At 36.0% G+C, this 12,416-nt stretch overlaps 1 protein-coding gene across 1 annotated transcript in view; it reads left to right on the top strand.

Annotated features, from left to right (window-relative positions):
- Window positions 1-2,041: 2,041 nt before the first annotated feature.
- Window positions 2,042-12,416, top strand: part of LOC139117711 (uncharacterized) — a 38,349-nt gene continuing 27,974 nt past the window's right edge. Inside the window, exon 1 of the mRNA XM_070680953.1 lies at window positions 2,042-2,055. Within this exon, the coding sequence (XP_070537054.1) occupies window positions 2,042-2,055 (14 nt within the window). The remainder of the gene's footprint in view (window positions 2,056-12,416) is intronic.

Here is a 12,416-nt window from a genome sequence, read left to right on the forward strand (position 1 = left end):
TATGTCAGATTTGATCGCATTTAGGCTACATTAACAAACACCTCTGTAGGTGGCGGGAGGACTGCATATTTTACATCTCAATGCAGTTTATAATCTAAATTAACTGAGGTAAGACTTACTCGCTGAACAAACTCAAGCAACAGTTACAGGCATCAAGGAATCTTGGCTTGATGAAATCGTCACTGATAGCGAGATTCAAATTCCAAACTATGTTTGTTTTCCCCACACAGACTTCATAGAAATCGCCAATGATGAGGTGGTGTGCATATATACACGTACTAACATCGCTTTTTAATCTCGACCTGACCTACAGGATGAAAGTCTTTAATCAGTCTGGGTAGATATACTATTGCCGAAAGTGAATTCCGGGAAATTTTGTCAATTCTTTAGAGGTGATATGTTTAAAGATCTGATAGGATACCTGGTAATAAAAGCATCATTATCGGCGATTTTAATTGTAATGTTTCTTATTCCTCAAAGGCAAATTGAACGATCTGCATTCATTTTGTGAAGCGATCGACCTCACTTAACTAATTAAAGATCCCACTAGAGTCACTGATTCCAGTAGTTCTATAACGGATCTCATTCTTTTGTGATGATGATGATAATATCAATCAGGCGTATTGCCAGTCGGAATCAGTGACCATTTGATATCACATAATACCAGGAAAGTTTGTTGCAGAAAAATAGGTCAGCATCGCCAGGACGTGGCTAAAAATTGTTGAAATTTTCCAGACATTTTTCTAAACGACTGGTCGTGGGGTCATTGCTTTCAAATTTTGACCTTTTTCAGTATTTTTTCCCAAAGACTGCACCAAGTTGACAGCAGACAAACGGCGACTCAAATCCGAGTCCGCCATCACTCTATAGAGTCTCTATATTCCTACCTCCATGGCGGTTTCTAATGACCGGTAGCTCACGACCAGTTCAATGTGAGTTGTGAGTAAAGGAAAATTTTATGTGTATGTTTTATGACTCATGTTGAAAGGATAAATTAAAATTTCATTTTGATAGTGCCTCGAGAACATTACAGTGTGTTTGAAGCTTACTTTAGTGCCCCGGCGATCATGAAAATGCATGTGCTATTGTATGTTAGATCATAAACGGTTTCTCTTCTGTCTAGGTTAGATACTCCATTACAGTCGACACACGAGCCATATCCGGTCGTCCGCTTTGTCTCTCCTCCCCCATGGGGAACGGTGCTTGGCATTATCAAGTCATTCGTTCACTCTTTTCTATTTGTAATAAATTTGTATTAACTGAAAAACTAGCGCTTTTGATTGGCATTTTTCGACAAACGTTCTTTGTTATAAAAATATTTCTCAATATTTTAAATGAGCGTTGCAATGGCCATGGAGCTAGCTCCATGCAATGGCTAAACAGGCGGAGCAATTCGTATTCGGGCGTTTGAAAGCCAACATAGTTTGTTGTCAGTGATAATAGCTAGTTTGCGATGCTGATCGAAAGGTTTTGCCCGAGAATACACCAATTTGGGGTAAGTTAGAGTTCGTTTCCTCACCAGGCGATATCGAAAATGTTTTCAGCTCCATGTTCTAAAATAAACATGGCCTCCTGTCGCGTTGTAACTTGTGCAGCTTCCTACGGTAACTGGAGGCATGTTCCCTTGTTTTACTTCCGATTCTGTCGATATGTCCGTGTATTCATTGGAAACACCAGGTTCGAAATCCTGGAGTTGGAATCACTGAATCCTGATTAAAAGTTATAAGGTTCAAGGCCTGGTGTATCCATAGCGCAGCAGCTCAATACAAACTTACGCTGCTGAAGTTATTTTCGTATTCGTTTCGTATTCGTTTCCGTATACGTATTCGTATTCCTATTGAAGTCATTGACAGAAATTGATTTTTTAGTGCAGGTTTCAGGTATGAAATGTGCAATATACCATATTTACTGAGGTTTAAATATTTTGATTATATGGTTCATAATTTCATATGCCAAATTTTGTTAAATTTACATAAATTTGCATATGTAGATTTTAAAGAAGTTTGTGTACCTCGTTTCATTTGAAAAAAATTACTTAAAAATGGTTGAGATCTGGTAAGGCAGCATCTTCGCTTGCCAAATTCTCTTGAGCGCGTTGTCCCCACTGCACAGCGCTGCCAATGTGTCTGTTGATGTTATCTTGATCTGTCAAAATATCCCATGAATTTAATGATAAATTACACTACAATCCAATCAAGTATCAGAAGCAGGTTAGTGCTGTCACATGACGTTTAATTGAACCAATCATAATCACAGCATAACTTCTCATCAAATTATAACTGACAAGGGAAAACAAGTCGTTCAACCCGTAACTGCAACATATTACATGCATTCACGTGCGCAATGAATATTCGCGTTAGTGGCCTGTAGGATGCAAAGCTCGAAATTTATCTATTTATCATAGAATACAGGTATTTCTCGATATTTCGCGATGCAAATCAATTCCATGCATTCTGATATATCTTAAAACAACGAAAGTTAATGAACATGTTCTGGCAATGACAGTTGACGCAAACGTAAGGTAAGAAAAAGAGATGGGCCGTACTCAAATAAAGACAACAGGCCATACATTAATTTAGTCTTTATTAGGGAAACAAATGTACCGATCGGGACATAGGCCTGTGGTACCATTTTATTCGCCTCGTTTTCTTTCATGACGCTTTCCAACATCATATGAGATGATATTTTCTTTGCGACAACAGTCTTAGTATAGCATGTCATATTTAATTTTCAAGGTTATCGTGACAATACAAAATGCCTCTAATTTTTTCAAGGTTTGCTCCTAAAATTTCTACTTATGGGCATGCGACCAACTGAAAATGTTAACTTTGAGCCCTGCATTCACTGCGCATGACGATCACTTTTACAGAGATATCAGTTTAAAACGAGAAAATTACCTTTAAAACTCGTCAAATTAGGCGGGTCAGCTAAATTTCCATTATCGATACTAACGATGTCGACAGAATGGTGAAGTTGGTTGTTGTGATAGAAGTTAAAACGAATACGAATACGAATACGAAAATGAGTTTGTTCAAAAAATCTCTCCTCCAAAGACTACTACTGGCCCACAGGCGCTCCTTAGTTTGGTAGTGAGGTAAATAGATCGATTTTCGGCTCGATCTATCGATCCCGTAGTCGATATGCCCGCCACACTAACCTAGTGAGTATTTAGGTTACAGTGGCGAGCATATCGACTACGGGATCGATAGACCGAGCCGAAAATCGATGTATTTAGCAGACTACCCAGCTAAGGAGCGCCTGTGTACTGGCCGTTGTTTTTAAAATCTCTCCCCTAATCATAGCAACGATATTTTTCAATCTAGGACCTACAAAGATTGGATTTTTTTTACTCACATTCTAAAATATTGAAGTATTCATATATATTATCATAAAAGTACTTAAAGTTCTGTAAAGACAGAACTTCGGTATAAAACGATCGAAATTTTGACTAAAAATAAAAAAATTGTCAGTAACTCCAATTCGAATACGAATACGAATACGAAAACGAATACGAAAACGAATACGAAAATAACTTCAGCCTCGTCAAAAACGAAGCCTCTCTGACGAGTTCCTATAGGTGGCGCTTCCATACCGTGAAAGTGGCGTCATACACATCAGTTAATGAAACATTAATTTGTAGGAGAATAACAGCATATTTCTCTTCTTTTTATCATAAATGTTACAAAAATAGTGTTCTTCAAGTTTTAGAAGCAGGTTGATATCTTGGTAGACTATCCCTTTAAAATACCGCCAAGGACAATGTGCTTATATTTGTTTTGAATTAGTCCATTCAAGAAACATTTAAACCAGAAAAACAATAATGACAAAAGTAAATAAGGTTTGAAACTTTAGGTACTGGACGTCAACTTTAGGAACACACATAGCAGAGAAATGTTTCACCACAGTCCCTCTTGGTTTCAGAAGGTCTGCTAATATGTGTCAGTTCATGAACAATGACAGGAAATTACTCATCAGTGGAGTAGGCTATTCCAGTTAATGCCAGCACTCCCACACTCCTAGACATTTGCAGGTTTTTCCCTTTTTCTTACCTCATTGGCATATTTTTGACACTGATATGTACATTTGAACAAATTCACATCTCCACCCCTGGGTCCACCTGTACACCAAATACTAAGATGGTAGGTGCGGCGCTTTTTGGAGTTTTTGATGTGGACAGACATACATCCGCACATACTAACATACATACATACATACATACATACATACATACATACATACATACATACATACATACATACATACATGCATGCATGCATGCATGCATGCATGCATGCATACATACATACACACACATACATACACACACATCAGACAGACAAACAGACAGACAGACAGACAGACGCCACCAACTCACCATATAAGCTCTATTTGGTATTTATATACATATCAAAGCTAAAATCTCAAAAAAGACAGGGTCAGTGACCTTAAAATATGGTATAAACCATCTGGCACCACGGAAAAACAAAAAAAAATATGTGGTATTTCCTACACATACACATCGTGATCATAAAGGAAGCGAGAATGATGTCATTTACATGACATGACATGATGTCATTCACAAATAATGATGAGTTGGGCCTAGAAGAATCGCGATTGAAATCTTTTTTCAGATACCCTAATATCCTCAAAAAAATTCAAGTTTCCCCGTCTATATGATCAAAATTGTCAAGTCCTTCCTCCCCCCCCCCCCCGAACTATCATACAGCCGCATATTTATCAGGGAAGCATGGAAAGTAAGAATAAATATGTGTTGGGCAGTTCTGCTCGTAGATGTATACACTACCTGTTATTACCAGTATGTAGAGCTATATTCTAAGGGACCGTTCAGTTTTTACGGCCGGGGAGGAGGCCGGCAAAATCCATGGGGGGGATCGTAATTTTGGAATCATCGAAGGGGGGGGGGTAGGAAACGAGTGTCACCACATTTCAAAAACGTTATACCTACAATAAAGTTCACTTTATGCCATGGCCATGGTCGACCCTCTTGACCGGCGGGACGCATTCGGCGGCCCACTACAATATATTGACTTTATGTAATGGCCCATGACCCTCTTTATGGGCAGACGCCTTTGGCGGCCCACTCCAATTAGGTTTACTTCATGCAATGGCCATGATCGACCCTCTTAACGGGCAGACGCCTTTGGCGGCCCACTCCAATTAGGTTTACTTCATGCAATGGCCATGATCGACCCGAAGGCGGCCCGCTACAATAATTTGACTTTATGTAATTGCCCATGACCCTCTTAACGGGCGGACGACTTTGGCGGCCCTGTCCTTAAAAATTTACTTTATGCAATGGCCTTGATCGACCCTCTTTGATCGACCCTTTGGCCAACCACTCCAATAAAGTTTGCTTTGTACAATGTCCATGAATGAACCTCTTTACCGTCAGGCCGCCTTCGGTGGCCCACTCCAATAATGTGTACTTTATGCAATGGCCATGATCGACCCTCTTTACCGGCGGCCTCCTTTGGCGGCCCACTAAAATAAAGTTTACTCTACGTGTGGCCCATGACCCTTTTTACTGGCAGGCCGGACTTTGCCGACCTGCTACAATAAGCAGCGAGCTGCCTTCAGCGGCCAACTCATATTGCAGTAGTGTCTGGTTAAGTGACTATCTCAACTTTGAAAGACCATTTACATGCTCGCGACCCTGAATGGTAGCACTAAGACAAAAAGGGGAATTTGCATAACAGTGTAATTGACATAAGTTGTCTATGGGAATGAAGTTAAAAATTGCATTACAGTCGTCCCAATTAACAGATGTTTGCATGGTAGTCCAGTCAATCTAAGCCAAAAAGGGGTCAACCAGGACTTATTGCAACAGAAATTATTTCTTCACGATGCATTATCGAAAGGTCCTAGAAATAACATACTAAAAGTATAATGAAATATAAGGGGTGCAACAGTGCCTAATTTGCATAAATGTAAAGGGGGCTCATGGGTATAAAATTGTCGCTGATAGATGGCTTCTGCTTAAAATATGTGGCTAAACTTGATTTTGATACAGTTTTTTTGGCTTATTTGCCTCGTGTTTAGTCTAGGCAATGTTTATGGAAATATTTTGATGTCATAGAAATATTCCTCATTTGCATAAATCCAATATGTCCGCAACAACACTTCACTAGTCTTGTTTTTCTCTAATTGATAAATATTTTTAAGCTACTACTGAGAGAAATAGAATAATTTTTTTCACATTTTGTTTTATAGAAGTCCTAAAATAAGATGCTTTAAGCCTTTAACAATCTAGAATTGTAAACAGTGCATAATTTGCATAACTGTAAAACGATTATGGCTACAAACTTAGTGCTGATAAAATGTTTCTGCTAAAAACAATTGGCGAAACATGATATGTTATGCAGGTTTTTGGCTTATTTGGCTTGTTTTTGTTATAGGTAATGTCAATGGAAATATTTCGTCGTCATAGAAATATTCCTCATTTGCATAAATCCAATATGGCCGCCACAAGCTTCACTTTTATTTGTATTTTTCCCAATTAATAACTATTTTTAAGGTACTTCTGACAGCAATAGAATAATTTATTCACTTTGTATTTCAGAGAAGTCCTTCAATGACATACTAAAAGTCTAGTACAATCTAGAAATGTAAAGATTGCGTAATTTGCATAAATAAAAAAAAAATATGGTTACAAACTAGGTGCTGATAGAATGTTTCTACTAAAAATATTTGGCTAAACATGATATATGCAGGTTTTGGGTTTATTTGCCTTTTTTTTGGCGTAGACAATGTTAATGGAAAGATTTAGTCGTCATGGAAATATTGCTAATTTGCATAAATCCAATATGGCCGACAAAACACTTCGCTTTTCTTTGTAAATCCCCAATAATAACTATTTTAAGCTACTTCTGACAGCAATAAATTTATTTTTTCTTTGTGTATTTTAGAGAGGTCCTAGAATGACATACTTAAAGTCCAATACAATCTAAGAGGTATACCGTATTACCTAATTTGCTATAGATATAAACGGATAATGGTTGCAATACATTCACTGATAAAAGAAATATGCAGTTTGATTTGAGAAAAAATGCGACATGTTCAAGTAATATATGCATTTATCTTATTTTTTGTCCAGGCAACATTTTTTGAATACATTTTATCACACGAGAAATATCCTAATTTGCGTAAATCAAGTATGGCTGCCACTGTGTTTCATTTTTCACTGCACTTCACTTAAAATTATATTTTATGTATACAACAAGTAGTTTTTGTTTCAACCTTGTATTGAATGTATAGAATGACAAACAATATGACTAGTTAACTCTAAGAGGAAGAGGTGAGACAGTGCATAATTTTAATAAATATAAAACTTAGTAATGGGAAAAAATCATTGCTGTTAATAGATTTCTTTAAAATATATTGATCAAATTGACATTTTATTCAAGCAATTTGATCATGTGTAGGCAATGCATCATATGATATCATTTAAGATTCCTCATTTTACATAACTGCAATGTGCCCATCCCACCACTTTACTTTTCCTTTCTTTGACCTATAAATGACTATTTACCATGTTAAACTACAACAGAGATCATTAGAACTATTTCGTCATTGTAAATTTTAGTAGGGTCATGGAAATTAAATACCGCAAGTTTAAAGGCCTTTGTTGGCACCAGATTGTCTCATCAGAAAATTTTGCCACCAGATTACAATGGATAACAAAAGGCTATCACACCTCCATAATCTTCTCACAGACTAGAACAAAGGTGATCCCAGGGATCCTGGAAAGTGCCTTTAATGAAGTTGTGCATAAGACAGCTAAATTACCCAAATGCTAAATGGATCATAGATGCTATACAAACCAGTGCTGATAATCTATTTACGAAAGTGATTTTAAAGATAAGCTGACATTGTATTGACTATGTAACATCATTTTTTGTTTTTACCTTCTCGTGTCTATTTATAGACAGAGAAGGTATTAGAGTTGAAAACCAATATGCTGCTGTCAAGAACTTCCGTCTGTCAAGACTTCCGTCTGTCAAGATCCGTTGACGTCATGCCATTGTGATGGGTCATATCATAAAACTGGTGGGGGTGTTCATGGCTCAGGTTGAGGTGTGGGAGAACGATTTTGAGCTATGACAAAAATCAAAAGGGACTTAGCGGCATAGCCACAGTGTTAAGCCTTTCTCCAAGGTTTCTTAGTTGACTACAATCTATTACAGACTACTGAGCTGACGTTAGGGGTACTCACTTTGTGTTTGCTCACTCTGTGAGCGCTAGTGTTTGGTACTGAGTTGCGTGGATATCCCCTCATGGCCTCACGTGATTTGCATAATCTGCAGAGATGATCATATGCCTCCGAGTCTGAAAACTGTCATTGTGTAAGCCTGTCGGCATTTTCCTTGCATTTTTTCTCATTTAATTTTGCAAAATATCGGCGAGTACCTCAATATTTCAAGATAACCCTTCTTCCCAATCGTTTCCTGGAGTTTCAGAGTCATATGAACGAAAATGAGTGAAAGTTTTAGACAGGAAAATCGAACGTCGGCCATGTTCAATGTTTACAGTACAATCAGAAGTTTACGTGGAGGAATTAACCAACAAACACAGGAGTGTTCATGATGCCCGCCCTCTAGAGGCAGACCCTCCTATATGGAGTACCACATTTGATGCTTGTGGAAAGCTTGACCACACAATGGAGCATTTAAACTTTTAGAAAATGACAAACTGAATAAGAAGGTATTCAGAAAATGTCAAATACTGAGGAAAAATGCGCAAATATTCAAAATAAACAGGTTAACTGATTGGTCAGCTATAAAAACAATGAAAATGTTTATGATCAAAAGTTTTTGAGATGCGCACATTTTAACAAATACAGAAATTATTAACATTATAAATATAAGACCAAACTATTTTTTCAGGGATGGGACAGGTTGGAAATGAGGGGTGAGAGACAAAGGCTCTCCTATTGCTGCATGTGGATGCAGCCACACCATTTCATTTACAGCATACTTATTCACTGTGTTGTGTTCAAGTTCCATATTGTACTGACTGTCATACAAGGATAACATAAGCAAATCAAATCAAATTAGAAAAGGATCAATGCTGTTGTGTGGATTTTGCTGAACATGGCTGATATTTCGCTCTATATATTTGGTATCCAGCAAAGGCATATTTTGATGTAAAGTCAAAATTAACACTACATTGCTGACAATATATTTTACCGTTTCTGCATGAATTTTCTTTTTTAAATTATAGTATATTAGTACTTCAAACAGATAAACAGTTATCGTGATGTCAACCATAATTTTACATCACAAAGACTGTAATTCTGCCAATTTTTTTGTTTTCCAGTCATTTTATAAATTTTGCACTGCACAAGATGATTGAACAAATTGCAATGTTTGAATTTGTAAACTCAAAGAATAAAAATCCTTTGGTCACAAATTAAATTATTTTTTGAAAAGAAATTTACTCTTAAACACTTTTAGCATATATTCTTTACACGGTCATGTATTTCAAGGAAAATATGCCTATTAAAAACAGTAATTTCTTCACTTTCAATTTTTTTTCAATACTATGACAATTATCAGCCATGAGGTTATACAAACACAAGACCAGATAAGCGTTTTTTCATCATTTCCACAGGACTCTTTGGAAAATCCATTAAAAACAGTTAAAAGTGACTGGAAATGATCACTTGGTATACATTTAATTTACAGATGCCAGGTTGTATATTTCACATGCACTCAGGTCAGTAAGGAAGTGTGTCATTACTATTTTGGACTGTTAATTCTTATTTCTGAATTGTTTATTTTTTTACACTTTGAACTATCTTTAGGCAGTTTATACTGTAGCTTAGAATTTTTTTGATTGATGTATTTAATCATCTTTTGGGTTCTTTGGGTCCATACCCACCTCATGCCCCTACATCATCAACTATTTACCAACAACTCCATGCCAACAACCAATTACCTGACCTGGCCACACATTAGAGAAGGTACAGCGTCATGACGGTATTTTTAGTTTAGGCAATGTTTTCAAATATATCTTACAGCAATGAAAAAGTTCTTATTTGCATTAGTCCAATAAGTCAACCATGTCGCTTCCTTTTCTGATTGGAACATGAATTATTTCTTCACCTTAAATACTTAAAAGGTCCAAGAAAAGGTATATTCAAAGTCTAATACAATCTACATTGTGCAACAGGGGTAATTGTAAAAGATTTTATAGGAAATGCCTACACTCTATTAAATTGAATACTTGAAACTTGAAATGTTATACAATATCGTAAAGAGAGGTTGGAATTTTTACTAACATTGCTAAATAAATTTACCTAATTTTGAACGATTCCTCATATGTATAAATCCTTTATGATGATCATTTAATAATTTTCTTTAATTTTTCAAATTGACGTCAATTTATTTTTATTAATGATATTATCAGTAAAATGAGCAGTTACATTGAGAGACACTACTTGTTTAAATTATTTATTACTTTAAGTACTTCCTATCAAAAGATGATCATTTTATAACTTGAAGGAACATTTTGCTCAGTACAAAGAAACTGACATGATTATTTATCTTCTGTGTCTTTTAACTCATTGTAATGATTATATTTACTAATAGGGCATACAGACTGAAAAGCCCTGTAAAATAAATAATGGTTGATTCGTATGGTTCGTTTCAATAATCTAGAATATTTGCGTAATGTCAATAATATTTGGAACTTACTAGCGGATTTGGATTATCTTAATGCATACCAAAATGCTTGGCCAAATAACCAACGCTGTGTATTAAGGGAGATGAGGTTAATTTGTGTTTCAGCCTAAATGGTTTCTTCTATTTTCACCTTTACCAATATAACTGATATAGATTAAGTGTTGATAAAATGTAATTAAAGACCAGATGTGGTCACTTGTGAATCAGATATTCTTTTGACTGTGTGCAACTTGCCTGTTAATGTCACGTACAGAAATTTATGATAATAATATTATAGAAATATAATTATAATGATCATGATAATATTGAGGTACAATTATTTAACTAAACTGCCAATTATCATGAAATATGTGATAAGCAAAGCTGTCCCTTAAACAGCTGAAAGACATTACGATAATCAAAGGACACTGCATTTCTCAAAATTTTGAAATTTCTTGAAGATAACAATTAGAAATTAATCTTTAGTCATATAATGGACAGAAGAGAGAGATTTCCTGTTTAATCTTACAGTACACAGCCATAGCATTTAAGGAAAAACTAAAAAAAATCTGTTGACTGAATCATGATAATCTACATCACTGGTAAAAGCAAATCTAGATACTTTACATAATGTTAGATGGTCTAGCTGCTCTTCCTAATTTTTATGAACGTGAAACAAGAAAAACTAAATTTGAAGGGATTTGCATCACAGAAGCTGCCGTTAACGAGTTTATCAATTAAGATATCAAATTTTTACATCAAATTATCATATAATTGGTCATCCTGTATTTTTAACCTTATGGAAGTCTCACCTCAGATTGGCCAGACTGTCAATTCCTTGAATGATCGATCTTATTGGTAATGATACAAAAGTCTAATAATCTGCAAATGGAAAGTCCATTACATAAACAGCCCCATGAGTGATACTTGCACATCTAAGATCTGATATGATACGCGGTACAATTATATCATCCCTTGCTTCACATCTTTTCATTGAGTTGCCCTTTCCCATTTTATGGATCTACAATGAACTGCAGTAGCATGAATAACCTCGGCAGAAAGCAAAATCTAGACTTTCTGTTGTTAACGAAAGGATTCTGGCTGTAAACAAATGAACCACCTAGAGGAAGATATGTACAGGGAGGAAGAGGAAGAAATTTATAATATCATAATGATCATCATATTTATTGCCATCCCACCACCATTATGGTGATTCATGAGATGTTCGTATTTATACTAATGATAGTTCAATGATGAAAAAATGATTCACAGGCACAACTGGTAAGTGTTGTGAACCATTTATTAGTAACTGAATATTTACATCGTCATTGAAAATAGTGACGAAAAGCATAAAAAAATTCCTTAAAAAATTTTTACTGCAATCGAACATGTAGCAGAAAATTACTGAACTATTGACGATGGATGTCAAAAACTCAAACACGTCCAATGATTTTTCATGAAAAACCTTAACGTTGTTAAAGAAAGAAGATTATGCAAAGACAGTATTCTGATTCCTTTATTTAAACAGTAATGCTCTGAAACTCTTCTCTTTATTATTCCTCACGGACACCGTCCGGGGGACTTATAGGTTTGGTCATGTCCGTGCGTGCGTGTGTGCGTGCGTCCGTGTGTCCGTCTGTTCACACAGATATCTCAGAGATGCAGGGAGCATTTCATTCAAACTTGGTACAAGGATTACTTCATATGTCATACAGATGCACGTCGATTTGTTTT

Source organism: Ptychodera flava, chromosome 18, assembly GCF_041260155.1.
Source record: "Ptychodera flava strain L36383 chromosome 18, AS_Pfla_20210202, whole genome shotgun sequence".
In the NCBI taxonomy this organism is placed as follows: domain Eukaryota; kingdom Metazoa; phylum Hemichordata; class Enteropneusta; family Ptychoderidae; genus Ptychodera; species Ptychodera flava.